The sequence below is a fragment of the Megalobrama amblycephala genome, linkage group LG17, assembly GCF_018812025.1.
Source record: "Megalobrama amblycephala isolate DHTTF-2021 linkage group LG17, ASM1881202v1, whole genome shotgun sequence".
Lineage (NCBI taxonomy): Eukaryota > Metazoa > Chordata > Actinopteri > Cypriniformes > Xenocyprididae > Megalobrama > Megalobrama amblycephala.
Window position 1 is genome coordinate 29,908,545 of NC_063060.1, and position 19,614 is coordinate 29,928,158.

At 38.7% G+C, this 19,614-nt stretch overlaps 1 protein-coding gene across 2 annotated transcripts in view; it reads left to right on the forward strand.

Moving 5' to 3' along the window:
* Nucleotides 1-11,557, forward strand: part of fam110b (family with sequence similarity 110 member B) — a 48,628-nt gene extending 37,071 nt beyond the window's left edge. For both annotated transcript variants that reach the window (XM_048163530.1, XM_048163529.1), the window contains one exon: nucleotides 9,053-11,557. In XM_048163530.1, coding sequence (XP_048019487.1) covers nucleotides 9,380-10,573 — 1,194 coding nt within the window. In that variant the 5' untranslated portion in view covers nucleotides 9,053-9,379 and the 3' untranslated portion in view covers nucleotides 10,574-11,557. The remainder of the gene's footprint in view (nucleotides 1-9,052) is intronic.
* The last annotated feature ends 8,057 nt before the right edge of the window (nucleotides 11,558-19,614 follow it).

The window sequence follows — 19,614 nt, forward strand, 5'->3', positions numbered from 1 at the left end:
GATTTAAAAAGAACAGCTGAACATCAGTTCACAAATAAAATATATTATTTAAATTCTTACTGCCTTTGGTTATTATTTTGGAATAGATAAATAGTGAATGCTTAAACGAAATTTATGAGATTTATACTTTGTTTTAATAAATAAAACATTAATTACATAATGTAAAAATACAAATTGTTTTTTTGTTTTTTTTTAAATTTGATTTTCTTTTTTGTAATATTTATTTAACCAGAAATGTGACAACATTGGAATATGAATTTAAATTTGATATTATATAAACATTCAAAAAACTGTGAGGACTTCGCCTCCTCATTTCAGAATACCACTGCATGCCACTGATTCAGACCAGTGTGTTTAAAAAAAGCAGACAGACTGAATGAAAATGCGTATTCACTCTTTACCAGTTGCTGGCACAGAAAAGCAGAAATGCTCTGGTTACTCTGGTACACAAAGTGCTGCATAACTTTCCTGTTCTGAAACAGAATAAAGGAAGTCAAACAATATTTACATGTTTCCAAATAGGCATTCAGATTTTGTATTCGCTGTGATGTTTATCAAATAACACCAAATATACAAGAGAGCTGGTTCTGGATTCTTCCTCTGATATTCAATGTTTGTGAGTGCCACTAGTGTAGTTTTATATAACAGCAGCATCTCTGGGCATGTGACCAAAAGCGCAAATCTTACTGCAATTAAAAAAATTTGGTGTAGGATTTGGTGTAAAAATTGCTAGTAAATTTCACAAATAATTACAAAAAATGGTAAGTAACACATTGAATTAATTGTGAAATTTTGAAGTAGAAGGACTGAAATAGAATTTTTTTTTTTTGTAAAACCGACTCTATTAATATTTGTATTATTTATAATGTCAAAAATATTTTGTTACGGTGTGATTGGCCAGTTTTTTTTTTTTTTTTAATTTATGCTGTGCGATCGCAGGCAGATTAGAAAACTTTTAAAGTTTTAAATATGGATATTTTTCTTACACAAACACATCGCTTCACTTTAGAAGGCCTTTATTAACCCTCTGGAGTCTGAGGCTGATTTGGGGCTTGGAGAAGTTTTGACATGCCCTGACATTTGTGCTTTTTTCAGTTGTTCATAAACATATAAATGACAAAAGTGTCATTACACTGTATTCAGCACAAACTAGGCTACAATAATATGTGAGGAACATGTATGTACATGTTTGTATTTTTGAAGGAATAATGTTTATGCGTGGTTATTGAAAAAACAAAAAACTTAAGTCACTGAAATAAGGCCAAAAAAAGTATATTAAATCTGTGTTCACAAGACTTTTGGGTATTGGAGGTTGTAGACTAGAGTTTTTGCTTCAGAATTATGTAAAAAATTTATGCTGCCTACTCCTTCATATAAAACAATATATTGATTTAGTTTTTGTAAGACACTTTTTGTCAAGAAACACAGTATGCGTGGAGGCGTGAATCTGCATGAATAATGGGCCATTTACACCTGAGAAGACAAAAGAATCACATAATAATGACCTGAGATGACTTGCATATTAATGAGGCCTTTCAGTCAGGTAGGCTGTGAAAATAATGTAATAATGTCTCAGCTCATCATAAACAGCAATACTGTGAAATATTATTACAATTTAAAATAATGGTATTCTATTATATTCTTTAAAATATAATGTATTTTTGTGATGCAAAGTGTCTGAACAATTATGTTACCTCTATGGCATTTCATATAGGCTTTTAGCTTAAAAGCATGCACATTTGGAGAAATATTGATGGATTCTTATATATTTATGTCAATTTTCTATACTGAGGAGTAATATTTATTGTCATCACTATGAGTGCTGGATACTGTGTTTTCATTTCATACTTGCAGCCGGAGGGCGCTCTCTGTGCACATTTAGTCCACAAATTATTCTAAAGAGGAAGAGGACATTTCAGGAATGGTGTTTTCAATTCATACTTGCAGCCGGAGGGCGCTCTCAGTACACCTTTAGGCCACAAAAATAATATAAAGAAGAAAAGGAACTAGGAACTAACGGCATGTCTTCTAGAGATCGCTAACCATGGCTTTAACATCCAAATAAACACTTTTCAAGACAATAAATACACGATTGAGACGATGAATGCATGTATTGCCTCTGAATTTGCGTCTGAATAGCGCTGGCTCCGTGGGCGTGGCCGCATTAGCGGATAATGAGCTGAATCACAGACTTCTGACATGGCTCTCTTTTCATACAGATTACATAAACACAGAATGTTTGTTTTCTATTTGACTTGCACGATTTAAAACCTGACATTTCAACGTTTCTTTAGACGTAAGTGTCATTTTTTTTGTCATTAGTATTCATAAGTTACAGTTCATTTTCTGAGAACTATCAGATTGGACTTCGTTCAGAGGGAGAGGAGAGATCACGCATCATGTTAGTTTTTCCTTTATTTTACAAAAAGCACAACATTGTGTTTTTACTCTGAGTGTACACAAATAAAAGAAGACATTCTATAGTTTCAATTGATATATTACTTATGTCTCTATGACAAGAAATGACGGAGTATTTTAAGTCTGTTTTGCTGCAATGTAAAAAAAATCCTGCAAAACGCGCCGGCGCGTTTTCAGACCTCAGGGAGTTAACCCCCTTGGAGCCACGTGGTTATCTTTTATGATGGATAGTTGCACTTTTTTGGGCTTCAAAATCTCATCCTCTATTCACTGCCATTATAAAGCTTGGGAGAGCCAGGACATTATTTAATATAACTCCGATCATATTCATCTGAAAAAAGAAAGTCATATAGACCTAGAATGGCTTGAGTGTGAGTAAATCATGGGGTAATTTTCATTTTTAGGTGATCTATCCCTTTAACGATGCTATTTTTTTTTACAGGTTAAATGTGTTATTGTCTTGTTAACTTTGAAATCCCCCCCTTTTTATTGACAGGATATAATCGTCCCTGATCATCGGCTGTTTTTAAACAATGGTTGATAGAGAAAATAATTGCTTTTATCGGCCAACACATCTTTGATAATTAGAGATTCTGTCTATACTGAATGAGTTGAATGGATGCCCTGTTCTATTTCTGACGTACTCTGTGCTTGTGCTACTTCCAATAACAGGACAAATGGATTTAGATCATTTGTTGTCATGTGTCCATTGTAGACAAGCTGCTACACAGCAGAACAGACAGTGTGGCACTGCGACTGGTCTTGTAGCTTCTATATATGATATTATTATGTAACAAGGGCTCAGGCACATTCACACACACACACACACACCTGCTGTGACGGTGGGCCCATGTCTGGATGAGTGACAGGAGGGGAGAGCCAATGAGCTGCTCTCCCCTGAGGGACGAGGCTCATCTGCTGGCTCCATGAGTCACTAGACCAGCCCACTGTTCACAGCACACAACCAGCTCTAATGTCACAGCCCCGTGCTGCCGCCGCCGCTGCTGCTGCTGGTGGTGTGAGCAGATAACAGATGGACACCAGAATCTGTTGCTTATATAGCAGTTCATCAACACACTGACACTCTCAGTAAAACGGCTCATTCATTTTAGCTCTGTGCCATCATGTCTAGCTGTGGTGTAATCGTATGAAACTATTACGAACGTATGAATGTACAGTCGGGTCCAAAAGTCTTGCTTCCGTAAAAGCCCAGCATACGTGCTTTTAATACACTGATAAGGGTTGTATATTTGTTTATAAATAATAATTATTTATAAATAATAGTATTTTTTATATATGAATAGGATTTTAATATTTATATGAATATTTAGAAATAATGGTAACAGATAATTTTGTACCTGTTTTGCTTTTAGATATGAAATATTTAGCAAGAAAATGTTTTGACACCACAACCAAAACAGGTTAAATAAAAAACGCTTTTGTTGTGAAGCAGGATCATACTGTAGTTCTCACCCTGAGAAATGTAACTAGAGGACGAGCCTTTAGGAAAATGTGATAAAAGGATTTTAGCTTAAATCCAATCTTCTCTTTGTTGTATACACAATTTTGTAACCCAATACACCCAGCGGGACATGTGCTTAATATCATCTCAGAGTTGATAAACACAACAGACTTGTGAATCTAGTAATAACTTAACATGCATCTATGAGCAGGATGTTTTATATTGTTGTTTGAAGCAGCCATGTGACCTCAAAGCAGCAGGGTTTTTTTTTTTTTTTTTTCGTCAGTCTCAGTTTTAAACTGCCTGAGTAAAAACTGTTCGTGTGATCATCATGTGTTTGGAGTTAAAAGAAAAAAAAATTGGCCTCTCAGACAACAAGATGGTTTTAATGGCGGTGTTGCTACATTGCCAAATGGCTCAGCTGATGAGGCGTATTTTCTGTGAAAGTTTCTGTGATTTTATGACCTGAGGTGCACTGGAATGTGGCTTATGTGGTCATACAGTATAACACTGATACAGCTGAGAGCACATTCCTAACATGGGAAACGTACTCGTTCATTCAGATGTGATCTGCTAGCTGAATGTAAGAAACCGTAAAGACCTCATGAAATAACAAGCAGTTTTCTGTCCTTCTGCTGAGTGCTGACACTAGCCAGAAACCACTGATATTCAGGAGAGGGACTTTCTCATTCTAGAGAGTTTTTTGGTTGCACAAAAAATAGTTTACGTCTCTGATTCATATGAACAACAGATTTTTAATTCAACATTCATTTATAAATATACTATTGTTCATTGTTAATTTGTACGTTTATAATAGATTTAATGTTCAAATATACTTAAAATGTTGACACTGTATTATTTATATGTAATGTAGCAATGAAGCAGCAATGCAATATTTATAAATGTATTATTGCTTATTGTTAATTCATAATGCATAATGTATTAACTAATGTTAACAAATTGAATCTTACTGTAATGTGTTTACCACTAAAAATCACAGAGTTCAGTGTGGTCTTTTTCTTTCTGATAAACACTCTCTGAGATATTTTAAAGGTCCCGTTCTTCGTGATCCCATGTTTCAAACTTTAGTTAGTGTGTAATGTTGTTGTTAGAGTATAAATAAAATCTGTAAAATTTTAAAGCTCAAAGTTCAATGCCAAGCGAGATATTTTATTTAACAGAAGTCGCCTACATCGAACGGCCAGTTTGGACTACATCCCTCTACTTCCTTCTTTAATGACATCACTAAAACAGTTTTTTGACTAACCTCCGCCCACAGGAATACACAAGAGTTGCGTTTGTAGAGTGTGTTTGTCGCCATGTCGTCGAAACGCTGTTATTTTCATCCTGCAGTCCAATCACCGGGTCTGATTCCGGCGCAAATTGATAGGGTAAAATTAAAGACATGTTTACAGTAACACTGAGCGCATGCATCTCCACGTTATGGTAAGAGGTGTGACTTTTCCGGGCAAGGTTCGCTAAGCTGCTGTCGAATCACAACACAGGAACCGCTGGCACAATCAGAACTCGTTACGTATTTCTGAAGGAGGGACTTCATAGAACAAGGAAGTCATCAGCCCGTTTTTATGACAGTGGAAACAGCGGTATACAGATAAGTAAATTATGTGAAAAATACTGTGTTTTTTTACACGCGAAACATGAACACATGTTATATTGCACACTATAAACACAATCAAAGCTTCAAAAAAACAACGAAAAACGGGACCTTTAATAAATATCCTGACACATCCGATATTTATAATGGCCGTGAATGGGACCCACTAGTATGAGCTGCTGAAAGTGCTTCCATCCACATCCATCCATCATAAATGTATACTCCACATGGCTCCGGGGGGTTAATAAAGGCCTTCTGAATTGATGCGTTTGTGTTTAAAAAAAAAAAAAAGTTTTGAAGTAATATCTAGCTTCCGTATTCAACTTACGAAGTAAGTGTAAAACTCTTGCAGTTCAAATAGCTTACGCTACGTCCTATGTCTTCCCTATTCAACTTACGGAAAAAGTAGTTAGATAAAACTTTTTTTTTTTAAACAAAAACCCATTGCTTCGCTTCGCTTCAGAAGGCCTTTATTAACCCCCCGGAGCCGTGTGGAGTTCACATTTATAGGCCAGAACACACCAAGCCGACGCCAACGAACTAGTGGCGATGAAAGCAGACTGCGGGGTTGGCTCACGCCGGCAGCGTCCGTTTCCAAAGTTGCCCTGACACACCAAACCGATGCTAAACAGCCGACGGCCAAGTAGCACGTCAGTTCTGCGCCTGCATGAGATGAAAAGCCTTTCCGAACCAGCAGGCGGCAGTATCTGAACAGCCAATCAGAATGATCAGATTGCCAGACGGACCGACGAGCTCCGACGCCGATTCAACATTTCGAATCAGCCGGAAAAAAGCCGTCGAGGACCAACTTCAGCCGACGGTGCGGAACACACTGAGAAAACTTAGTCGGCCGACGAAGAAAAACTGCCCGACGGCCGACCGCCGGCTTGGTGTGTTCCTGCCTTTATGATGGATGGATGGATGCACTTTCTTCAGCTCATACTCGTGGGTCCCTTTCACTGCCATTATAAAGCTCGGATGCATCAGGATATTTATTAAAATATCTCCAAGAGTGTTTATCAGAAAGAAGAAAGTCATATACACCTCGGATGGCTTGAGGGTGAGTAAAGCTTGGGCTGATTTTCATTTGAAAGTGAACTAATCCTTTAAGAACAGAAAGGAATATTACCTGTCATGTGTGTACTACAGTATGTTTCTGATAAGGACATAGGATCACATACAGAGGTCTCCATATGCAGGGAGGCCTGCATGCATTACTGATCATGTAGCAAGTCGTTTTAATATTCGTTTTACCAATCGCTGTTTTATTTCAGCAGGCCAACTCACATGGATGGTGCGATGAGGTAAAGTGTTATTCTTACATGGACGATAAGGGTGAGCGGGTGCGTTGAGAAAGCCGTGGGGATTGTCTTTGGCTCTGATAATTCAGAAGAGCTTTGGAGGGAGATGAAATGATGTGAGATGGCTCTTGGCTGGAGTCCCACAGCTGGGCTTACTCTGTTTTGGGGGAGGGGGCTACAGCACTAAACACAGAGGATTAAAGGAGACTGTTTTTTTTGTTTTTTTTCTTTGTGGGGGCGTTTGGGGAGATTGTTACAATTATTACTCTCTACATGACCCGTGTTTTAGACTCCTCTGTGTTCTGTAATTATGTTTGAAGAGAAAGGCCCATTCCCCATATGCTGTTTAGGTTTATAATCACTGACCCCTTGCTGAAACTTCTAAACAGTCATTGTTGATAGTGTTATCAAAGAACTGAAAGCACAGTTTTCATCACAGTCTGCTCATATTATGTCTAGCTAAATCCCAAGTGACAGGAAAAGGAACATTTTTTGCTGTATATGCTTGTTTTTCCCCCGCCAATGTCCTGCAAATGGCAAAATAGGTTCGTTTAGATAGTATTACTTAAGATTATTCCAGAGCTGTGCTTTTATGTTATGACTCTCTGGTTGGTACAAAATTCACTTGCATTTACTAGTAGAAGTTGTTTTTTATTTATGTGTTTTCGACCAGATATATTGTGTTAAGCTTTATTAAGAACATCTGTGGCATGTTGTCGATTTGCCACTGAAAATAAATTTAAACTTGTGCCACAATTTTTCTAAAAACGCTTATAAAAAGCAAAATATATATAGATTTTTTTTTCCTCATAGACTTCCATTAGAAGCACATAACCTTCAGTGTGTTTTTCGAAATTATTTTCTGTGTGAATTGACAGCATCTTATTCTGTTTTCTCCAGTACTTCCTCCTCTGACATTTCTAAGACTTTGCAAGCCTCTATCTTACCCAAAAAGTAACCCTGGGGATATTATAAATGCTTGGGCAGAAAAAAAGGTGCTTTTGGGTCCAGTGAGGTTCACTTACTAATGGGAATTTTTGTAATTAAATTATATGATATTTCTGCAAAGCTGATTGCCATACAACAATAAAATCCATAGTGAGCTTGTAATCACTGGATTTGAATGGCCTGCGGTCGGGATGTACTAAAATGAAGAACTGTGTGTATTAACTCATATATGGGTGCCATTGTAGGATAATGTTTCACACAGGTTTGAAGTTAACTAGACTTTGTAATGGTCAACAACATACAATGGTAACATTCTGTACCGCCTAACAAAAACATATTTGAAATAATAGACCATTTTCTACACTACAAAGTGGTACAGATATGCGATTTAAGTAATTTCAAGATATAGAAGCAAGAAAGCATAAATCTATTGAGCTAAAGACCCTAGGTATGTGAGGACTTAAAAATAAAAGCTCAAAGAAAGAAACTCTTGTTTGCTGTCTCAGTAATGGCTCTGCTGATGTTTATTTTTTTATTAATCTCTGCAGCCCTCAGATTGAATCAGAAGATTGTCACAGACTGCTGTGCCATAAACTGCTTTGTCATAGCAGTTTCCAGAACTATTGTGGCCACCACAAACACTGTTGTCCAAGAACCTCTGTAATTACTTTTATTTATGAGACCAGGAAAGTTTTCCACCATTTTATGTTTCTTCCTCTCTTCAATGTATTTTTTTCTTGTCCCCCTGCAAACAGCCTCAGGGTTTTGGCAGAAACATGAGCCCTGATCATACATCTATATTTCCCTGGCTGCAAAAAGAAAACTTGCACACTCACACTTAAATCGCTGAATCATGGTTTCTTTGCAGTTTTATGAGAATAATTTGCCTCTTTTCACTTTCATGAGAATGTGTACATATAATTTTGTTATGAAATAATTATAAGCAATAAAAAAAGAAGGCTGGCATATCAAATTCTCTTCTGCTTTATTGGATGATTATACAGATGAACAATGGTAATATATCATATAAACTAAGGATTTTCATATAACGATGAACATTGCAGTTATACATATGGGACCACAGTGCACTAGTCTAGATTTAAAAAGTCTAAGATTGTTTCACCCACACCCAATACCACCCAAATGTGTTAATTCCACTGATAATGAGGTGTACATGTGTTTCCATTAGTTGTTTTCTCATGCTTGCATCATCAGCCAACAGCATGCTAGAGTCACAGCTCTTCCTGTTGTTGCTAGGAATGTGATGTCACCTGCTCCCTTAACATGGTTGGTCCTTGTCTGTTTCAGATCCTCAGCCTTGGCCAGGAACAAAGGAGCAGAGACAAGGCTTTTCCCCACAATCCTCTGGTGCTCCCTCCCAGCTGGCTGAGCCTGACGGGTTGTGCTGACACTGACTGGAGCTGAGTGCTCCCTTTTTCTGTTGTGCAGGGCCTGGCTGCGTGGAGGAAGCGGGGGCTAATTAATGAGCTGTGAGTATGAGGCCTCACTGCTGACAGCCAGTGGAGACAGGATTAATAGTCCGGTCATCTGGCTTGATGTGTGTGCCTCCAGGCTGCCCCTTGACGAGAGTCCACTGCGGAATCCACCACGGCGGCCGCCGAGAGACCAGCAGAGATGCCCACCGAGACGCTGCAGGCAGATAGCAAGCCCGTTGGCCAGGGTGGGGCCTTTGCCTCCGCGGTCCCGCTCCGCATTCTCAACAAGGGGCCCGACTACTTCCGACGCCAGACTGAGCCAAACCCAAAGCGGTTGAGTGCCGTGGAGCGGCTCGAGGCCGATAAGGCCAAGTACGTAAAGAGCCAGGAGGTCATCAACGCTAAGCAGGAGCCCATCAAGCCACAGGTACTGGCCAAGCCCCCTGTCTGCCCAGTTCCTGTCAAGAGGAGTGGCGGTGTGGGATCTGGCTTGAAGGCCTCCAACAACAATGCCAAGTCAGACACTTGCGCAACCACCACCAAACGGGAGAACCTCAACCTGGAGATCCTGAAGAACATCTTGAACAGCTCCTCCTCATCCGAGGGGCCTGCCAAGGGGACGTCGCACAAAGTCGGGGCACGCAGCTGGGCGCCGCATCGCTCATCCGAGCTGTCGGAACCTGGATGTCGTTCTTTTACCGACTCGCTCAAGGTACCACCATCCACGCAAGGTCGACACAGTCCACAGGGAGGCAACTTGAACCTGAGTCGCAGGCTGCTGGAGGAGAGGTCGTGCGAGGCCGATGGGGAGCGCTCGCCGCTGCATGCCTCCCACAGCTCCTCAGACATTCGACGCATGTGCAATGGCAAGCCACTGAGAGCGGCCCGCAGCAGCAGCTCTTCCGCACCACCACTGCCGCCCAAGCCTAGCGCTAAGGCCTTGGCTGCTTGTGACAATGCTCCCCGCTCCCCTGAAAGAGAGACACTGGCCAGCACTGCTGCAGAGCTGGAGTTGGGCAATTCTGTGGCCCGCAGGCCCTCTCTACACCGCTCCAAATCAGACCTGAGCGACCGCTACGCTCGGGCCGGCGCAGACGTGGAGCGCTTCTTCAACTATTGTGGGCTGGATCCCGAGGAGCTGGAGAGCGTAGGTGTGGAAAGCTTTGCCCGAGCGAACTCTGATATTGTGTCGCTCAACTTCCGTAGTGCCAGCATGATCAGCTCGGACTGTGAGCAGTCACGGCATAGTAACGATGACCTAACCGATGAAGAAGATGATGCCGGGGAACGCGTTCCCTATGGAATTTCTGCCGTTGAACGGAATGCCCGAGTCATTAAGTGGCTCTACAGCATCAAGCAGGCACGGGAGTCTCAGAAAGTCTCCCATGTCTAAAAGAGGGAGCAGACCTCCCCAACCCCATCTGGACTTGGTACCTGCTTATTTTTGCAATCCATGCACTGTCTTTGAAATCTCTAAAGATTACATGGCAAAGCCTTTTGAGTTGACGGCTCTTTTTAGTCGCTTTTTGCATTCAATGTTCGCTGTCTTCTGAATCTGCATGACTCCTTAGACACTCAGCCTCTTTGCGGCCTCAAGGTAATGCAGCTCATGTAGGAACCTCTTTAAAGATGGTTGCGTCAATGCCATCTCTGTGCAGAGAACAACTCATTTCCTTTTTTCTTTCTGCCTCTGTCTATCAAACGTTTTGATGCCAGCACCTTTCAGGTGCTTCTTATTTCACTTGGGTGCACTGAGCCAGGAAGCCATATCGGTATGAATGCAGAGCTGCAGTGTGTTTAGACATCTTTTGATCCTCTCTCTGTCATTTTTTTTGTTTTTTTTGACTTATTCTTATGATGGATATGAGCTGTATGTATATAAACCTCTGTGAATAGGCGCAGCAGAAGCATGTTTTAGTCTATTCTCGAGATCTCCCCCTCCCGACTTCTCTTGGTCAGCCTTGCACTGGTCATATTGTTCCAGCAGTATCACCACACCATTCAGCTTCATGTGTTTTGTTTTCACTTTGTCTGTCGTCCATAAATTTCCTGTTTTATTTTTGTGGTACTATTGTTTCGAAAGGTGTATATGCTGTAAGAATATGTATATAATTTTCAGAGTTGTCGGAAAAGCTTTGTGTGATGACGAGTCTGATATGTTCCTCCATAGCTCCTGGTCTGTTTGTTCCCCCTTTGGGCTTGCATTGCGAGGCTGTGTGAGACTTTGTCCATAAACAAATCTGTACGACACTGTTGTTGCAATGACATATATGTTCGGTATATTGAAGTTTGAGCTGTTACTTAAAAATTTCATCAAAATGTTTGTTCACATTTAGTTCTTTTTCATTTCAATAAATTCAAAAACTTTTGTCATCAACCTCAAATGTTTGAATATATTTTTCTGTTATTTATATATTTGATGCATGCATGTGATATTTTTCAAGTGAAGCATAAACATTCTTCAAAATATTTTATTTTGTATTCCTCTGGAGAAAAAGTCGTAAAGGTTTAGAACGACATCAAGGTGAGTGAATGATGTTTTTTTTTTTTAACTATCCCTTTAAGCAATAAGGAAAATCCTAGAATGATTTTTGAACCAGCTCACACACCGGGTAGTAAGTGGTGGAAAAATCACAAAGGCCGGTCATGTGATCCTCCTATTGCGGACCCTGAGAAAACAGCTGTCAAGTCTTATATTCTCACAACTTGTGCATAGGCAAGATCTTCCCAGTTTACAAGTACTTTATCTTTATTGTCCTTAGAGGCAATTCTTTTTGTAGACAGCAGTATACATACATGTTTTGAAACCCTTTTTTCACTTTCTCATTGTAGCCCTCGGTCTGCAGGAGGGTATGTACTTTTTAATTTAGCCATTTGTGCTGCCTGCTTTCTCAGGGCAAGAGGAAATGATCTAATTCATCACAAATGTTTAGAAAGACCAGACTGCTGCACTAGAGGCCCCCTCGCTCCCCGGAGCACCTAACTCACTCCCATAAACAAGCTCAAGGGATCCATGGGTCACAAGCTGGAACACTTACGTGAAGCCTAATGTTTTCACCCACTTTTCTCTGCAGTTTACAGAAAAGACCTTCAACTTTGATGCAATTGAAAGCACTGAATTGGTCTTTTTGATGCTTGCTGAGGCAAGTCTCAGTATAACTATTTGATACTTCAATTTAGGTGCACATGTATGGTGCAGACATGAAACTGTGTGCATACCTAGTTCACCCAATTCTGTCATTAATTACTCACCCTCATGTCGTTCCACACCCATTAGACCTAGAATTAAGATTTTTGATGAAATCTGAGAGGTATATGACTCGTCCATAGACAGCAACATAACCACCACTTTCAAGGTCCAGAAAGGTACTAAAGTCATCATTAAAACCGTTGATGTGACTGCAGTGGTTCAACCCTAATGTTGTGAAGCGACGAGAATACTTTGTGCGCAAAAACAAAACAAAAATAACAACTTTATTCAACAATATCTTCTGAATGTGGTGCCAGTTTAGTTTTTTTTCGTAAGTTGAATAGGGAAGGTGTAGGACATGCAGCGTAAGCTTTTTGAAGAATACGGAAGGCGGTCTGGCGGAAGCACTTGTAAGGTGATAATTTGTGTTTATAAAGCATATATTTGTAATTTTTTTTTTTTTTTTTTTTTAGAAAATGACTGATCGTTTCGCTAGATAAGACCCTTATTCCTCGTCTGGTATCGTTTAAAGCCCTTTGAAGCTGCACTGAAACTGTAATTTTGACCTTCAACCGTTTGAGGCCAATTGAAGTCCACTATTAGGAGAATAATCCTGGAATGTTCATCAAAAACCTTAATTTCTTTTCGACTGAAGAAAGAAGGACATCTTGGATGACATGGGGGTTAGTAAATTATCAGGATATTTTTATTTGAAAGTGAACTAATCCTTTAAGAACTGATCACTGAAAGGTTATCATTTTTCACTTAAAACCACCCTAGCAACAACATACAATTAAAGTGACATTTCTTAGGTTATGCTGTTATCTTGAACAGCTACTGTATTATAAGTGGGTTTTGATTTTAGTAACCAGAATAAGTCGTGACTGTTATTTAAGCCACAAAATGGCTGCCAGCTCTTGCTTTTCTGAAATTGAATGTTGTTTTAGGGTAATTATGAATGACTTGTAAAACCATTTGAGTGCCTGTAATATTTACAGAATGCACACCCCCTCCCCCTACTCTCCTTAACACAAGAAATGTAGGATTAGCCAATCCTCCCTCCGGCTTTGCATGACATGAAGATAATTTCTCAGTTGATCTAATGACTAATGGGGGTTTATCTCTTCATATGAGGAAAGTACAAGATTGTTGAGCCGTGGCAGTAAAAAAAAAAAAAAAGCCTTGCTTTCCCTGTCAGGACCTGGATTGAAACAAAATGGCACCCCAGGCAAAACCAAGACTCGATAACAATGAGGAGGTGAATTTAATTTTCCATTTTGTTTCCTGAAGTTACACTAATAACATCAGACCCTCTCATGAACACCTTCATTAATTTCCATCTCGCATGCCTGACAAAAGAAGCATTGATGAATGTCCTTTCTATAGCGCCTTGCTCTCTTTCCCTGGCAGGAGTGGAGCAGAACATTAGGCTATGAAAGCAAGCCATGTTTGAGCTCTGTCTCTCTCTCTGCTGGAGGGATGCTGCGACATGGTTGTTTGGGGTTCACTGGCTGTAATCATTCCCCCTGCACGCCTTCCTCCACAACACAAAGGCTGCAAGTTTCTTCATCCCTTTGATTCATGCTTTTCTAATGCAGCGGTTTAAGCCCAGTGCTTAGCTACAGCTGTGAGCTAACATGACATTTACCACCGATTGCCACGTCTCTCAGGCCAGAGGCTCACAGTCATCATGTGGTGTCATAACTGGCTGAGCATGGCCTCGTTGACCCACTATTGTTTCGTTTGTGGCACTGCAGCATAAATAACCTGGGATTTCTTCAGCATTATATCTCCTTATATCAGTATTGAAAGGGAGGATTTTCCTTATGGTACTTGGTAAATTTTTAGTTAAGTTTATTAGTAAGTGTCGTGTTCATTAAAAGCAAAGGGCACTTACTTTTTTTTTTTAAAGCAAGTGTATTTTGAATGCAACTTTAAAAAAAAAAAAATTTAACAAATGGTATTATTGATGAAGTTGCATGATTACTGTATGGAAAAAAACTATGGAAATGCATGCTGATCTGTTAGGTTCAGTTGCAATTTTGCTTGATTAAATTGTAAGTAAATAGTAAATAAGTAAATTGCAAGTAAATAACATTTATAAGACTGATAATACCAGACTTTTGATTTTATGTGTTGCACTGTCCTTAAAGGGTTCACCCAAAAATGAAAATAATGTCATTATAACTCACCCTTATGTCATTCTACACCCGTAAGACCTTTGTTCATCTTCGGAACACAAATTAAGATATTTTTGATTTTAAAACTCTGCTTCCGGAAGTTTCGGAGCGTTATGAAACTTTTGTGTTGAATCATGATTCAGATCGCCTGTCAAGCCGCCAAACTGCTGAAATCACGTGACTTTGGCGCTCCAAACCGTTGATTCGACACAAAAGATTCATAATGCTCCGAAGCTTCAAATCGGCCATCACTATATATGTCGTTATTTTGTTTTTTTGGCACACCAAAAATATTCTCGTCGCTTTATAATGTTAATATTGAACCACTGTACTCACATTTAATGGATCTTGAGAGAGGAAATGTCATTGCTGGCTATGCAGGCCTCACTGAGCCATCGGATTTCAACAAAAATATCTTAATTTGTGTTCATGTGAGTACAGTGGTTCAATATTAATATTATAAAGCGACGAGAATATTTTTTGTGTGCCCAAAATAATGACTTTTTAACAATATCTAGGGATGGCTGATTTCAAAACACTGCTTACGTATCTTTTGTGTCGAATCAGTGATTCGGATTGCGTGTCAAACCGCCAAACTTCTGAAATCACATGACTTTGGCACTCCAATCCACTGATTTGAAGCTTCATGAAGCAGTGTTTTGAAATCGGCCATTACTAGATATTGTTAAAAAGTCGTTATTTTGTGTTTTTGCTGCACCAAAAATATATATAATATTAATATTGAACCACTGAACTCACATGAACTGATTTAAATATGTTTTTAGTACCTTTATGGATCTTTAGAGAGGATGTACCATTGCTGACGATGCAGGCCTCACTGAGCCATCAGATTTCATCAAAAATATCTTAATTTGTGTTCCGAAGATGAACAAAGGTCTTACGGGTGTAGAACGACATGAGGGTGAGTAATAAATTACATTATTTTCATTTTTGGGTGAACTAACTCTTTAATGTGTGTAACTAGGGGTGTGACGAGATCTCGTGGCACGAGATCTCGCGAGACTAATATGTGACGAGATTTCTCGTCGAGGCAAAAAGTAGTCTCGTGATGTTGTTGCCATGACAGAGTGTTAGGATGATTAGGAAAGAATATGTCACCGCTTCGTTTACATTACGCCTCCATTGTCGTTTTGCTTTGTATTTAAATAAAAAACATTTAATTCAGTTGGATAACGGTTCCCACCGCTCCATATTTACAGAATTACGCGCGATCGCTAAAAGTGAAAATAAACGCAAGCGCGCATTCAAACGCGATTTCAATACCCCCCATTTTGAAAGCAGCTCCCTGATGAATGCAAATATCTCTCAATGTGAAAGCTGTTTTAGGCTGGGCAGTGTAGTTGTAACCATCTCTTAGCTCTGTATCAAAGAAAAATTTGGTCTTATTTGCACTTTGGTTGCACTTATTGTAAAGTGTTACCATAAATAATGAATAACAGTTTTCTCTTAATCTTATTAAACACAAACAGTAAGGTTTCATTTGTTAACATTAGTTAATGCACTGTGAACTATCATGAACTAACAATGAATGACTATTTTTATTAACTAACATAAACAAAGATTAATAAATACTGTAGCAAAGATATTGCTCATTGTTAGTTGATGTTGGTTAATACATTAATGTTAATAAATGAGACCCTATTGTAAAGTGTTACCATTTTTATTTATACTGTTTTTATTTCTATGATCAGTTTGTGGAAAGGAGTTCAGTTAGGAGGTCAAAGGTTGTAGAAGCTCATAAATCATGTACAGTAAGGCCTGAAGAGACTGAAATCATACAGAAGAGAAGTCAGTCAGTTGAGTTAGTGGCAAAACCTTTTACAATACTTGAGTATTGTTTTCTTTTGCTGCATATGATAATTCATACTCAGAAAGTAGAACTGAATGACATTCATTATAAGATGATTAGTTAAAACATTTCAAATACACCTGCAGAATATTTTTTTCTAGTCATGTATTTCGCCATTGAGGATTTCTTAAAAATAGTGTGTAAAAATCTCGTCTCGTCTCGTGAACTCAATCTCGAGTCTCGTCTCGTCTCGTGAGATACCAGTCTCGTCACACCCCTATGTGTAACCCTTCCTGTCTGGGGCAATTGTGTATAATAATAGTTATAATTTGTTAGTTTGTTTAATTTGTTCATTAAGTAGTGCAAAATGTTTTCAACACTGCTAATAATAAATGTTTCTCGAGCAGCAAATCAGCATATTAGAATGATTTCTAAAGGATCATGTGACACTGAAGACTGGTGTAATGGCTGCCAAATAAATAAATAATTCTAGTGAACCAAGCAAATTGCAATATAATATAATATAATATAATATAATATAATATAAAAGACAGATACTGGAATTTTGCTAAGTAGCCTGATCTTTATGCAGTTTCTATGAGTATTATCACAAAAATCAAGGAAAAAGCTAGAGCCAAAACCTAAAGGTAATGCTGGAATTAAATGTGATAAGACATTGGAATGATTTTCTTATATCTTTAACTTTATATCATGAGTGCCAAGTGTAAAATTACTACTTTATTTTAATGTCACATCATGGTGGTTTAGGGCTTACTTTTGTAGGACTTCAGCTTTCTGCTACCTTTGTCAACAGCTGGTAATCAGGTTTTACCTTGTCAAGTATTTGAACAATACGAGCAATCCGTCAGAGCAAAATATCATTAGAAAGCATGTGGGGACCCATCGTTAAAATTCCAGTAGCTTGGTAAAAGCTTTGTCAACAACCTGCATTCACTTGTGTTCAGTCAGGAGAGTAAGAGGGCTCTGTGTGCAATGAATGCTCCTGAAATTGAAATTCAAATGGCAGCCCACAGCTAACCATCAGCTGCTCTAAGATTCCTCTCTAGCCTCAAATAGCTGAAGATGCTTAAAAGAGGGGAAATCTGAATTATAAAACATAAATTGGGCTTGTATATTTAAATAGTGTAGATTCTTGTGTAATCAGTCTATTAAGTGTTTTTTTTTTTTTTTTTTTTTTTTTTTTACGTATTTCATTCAAGCTTGATTTCTAACATCTATAGCAGATTATCCTAACATCCTCCCCTCAACTGAGTATGACCAACAACCATAATCACCTGATTAAAGTGCTTTTTTTTTATTCCGATGATGAGAAATGTATAAGCCATCCATTTCTAAATATCTTTTATGGGCATGATCCTGAGATGGCATGCAGATGTGGTTATTAGTGTGATGCACGCAGTGCCCGCATACATTATGAAATGGAGATTAAATAAAGCTTCTACCTAGGCCATGTGTTAAAGTGCCCCTATTATGCCTTTTTTTTAAAGGTGCCCTAGAATTAAAAATTGAATTTATCTTGGCATAGTTAAATAACAAGAGTTCAGTACATGGAAATGACATACAGTGAGTCTCAAACTCCATTGTTTCCTCCTTCTTATATAAATCTCATTTGTTTAAAAGACCTCCGAAGAACAGGCAAATCTCAACATAACACCGACTGTTACGTAACAGTCGGTATCATTAATATGTACGCCCCCAATATTTGCATATGCCAGCCCATGTTCAAGCATTAGACAAGGGCAGGACGACTGGATGTGCACAGCTGAATCATCAGACTAGGTAAGCAAGCAAGAACAATAGCGAAACATGGCAGATGGAGCAATAATAACTGACATGATCCATGATATCATGATATTTTTAGTGATATTTGTAAATTGTCTTTGTAAATGTTTCGTTAGCATGTTGCTAATGTACTGTTAAATGTGGTTAAAGTTACCATTGTTTCTTACTGTATTCACGGAGACAAGACTGTCGTTATTTTCATTTTTTAAACACTTGCAGTCTGTATAATCCATAAACACAACTTCATTCTTTATAAATCTCTCAAACAGTGTGTAATGTTAGCTTTAGCCATGGAGCACAGCTTCAAACTCATTCAGAATCAAATGTAAACATCCAAATAAATACTATATTTACGTGATTAGACATGTTGCATGACGAACACTTTGTAAAGATCCATTTTGAGGGTTATATTAGCTGTTTGAACTTTGTTTATGCTGTTAAAGGCAAGCGCGAGCTCCGTGGGCGGGGAGCGTGAGCATTTAAAGGGGCCGCAGCCTAAATCGGCTCATATTTAATGATGCCCCAAAATAGGCAGTTAAAAAAATTAATAAAAAAAAATCTATGGGGTATTTTGAGCTGAAACTTCACAGACACATTCAGGTGACACCTTAGACTTATATTATCTTTTAAAAAGACGCTCTACGGCACCTTTAAGGTTCCTAATATTGTTTTGGGAGTCTCCTACAATAGGTTTACATGCATGCAAGGTCACTTTCATTTTCTCATAATATACATTTAATTTCACCTCAGTTCTCTGTTTTGTAAACGATGTGTTAGAAGCAGTTCAAAGAATCAGTCTCCCTAAACCCCTCCTTTCCGTGAGCCTACTCTGCTCTGATTGGTCAGATGGCCCAATCCATTGTGATTGGTCTACTGCGTGTACCACGCGCCCATTGCCATAACTGAATGACAGCTATCAATTTGCAAGACATTGTATACAATGTATAGACAGAAAAGATGGAATCAATTTTATCATCAATTCGAGCCAGAGTCCGACGATGAAACGTCTGAAATAGCCGATCAACCAGAAACTGATTCGCAAAGTAGGATGTTTATATATGGTAAGTGTCACCTTAGTTATTTATAAGACATGATAGCAGCGTCACTGTTATACTTTATGTAGGTGCACCTGTGTAATAAAAACGCAGAGGAAGAAAAATGTTTGTTTTACAGTTATGTAAGCGAACCGCGCCCACAGTTATGTTGTAAACTCCCATGTTAGCTGAGCACAAATGCGAATAGCTGATAATGCATTACACTTTGTAAACAAAAGTCGTGCTCCATCCTTGATCATTACTCCAAGTAATAAGACAGACAAGCTGCATTAATCGACACATTTTTAGACAATACTGGACCCACATCTGAATAGCAGAACTACAGAAACGCGAGTTAGCAGGAGACAGACTAGGGTGTACGTTACACAATATAATATACAAAACTACTAATTTTGA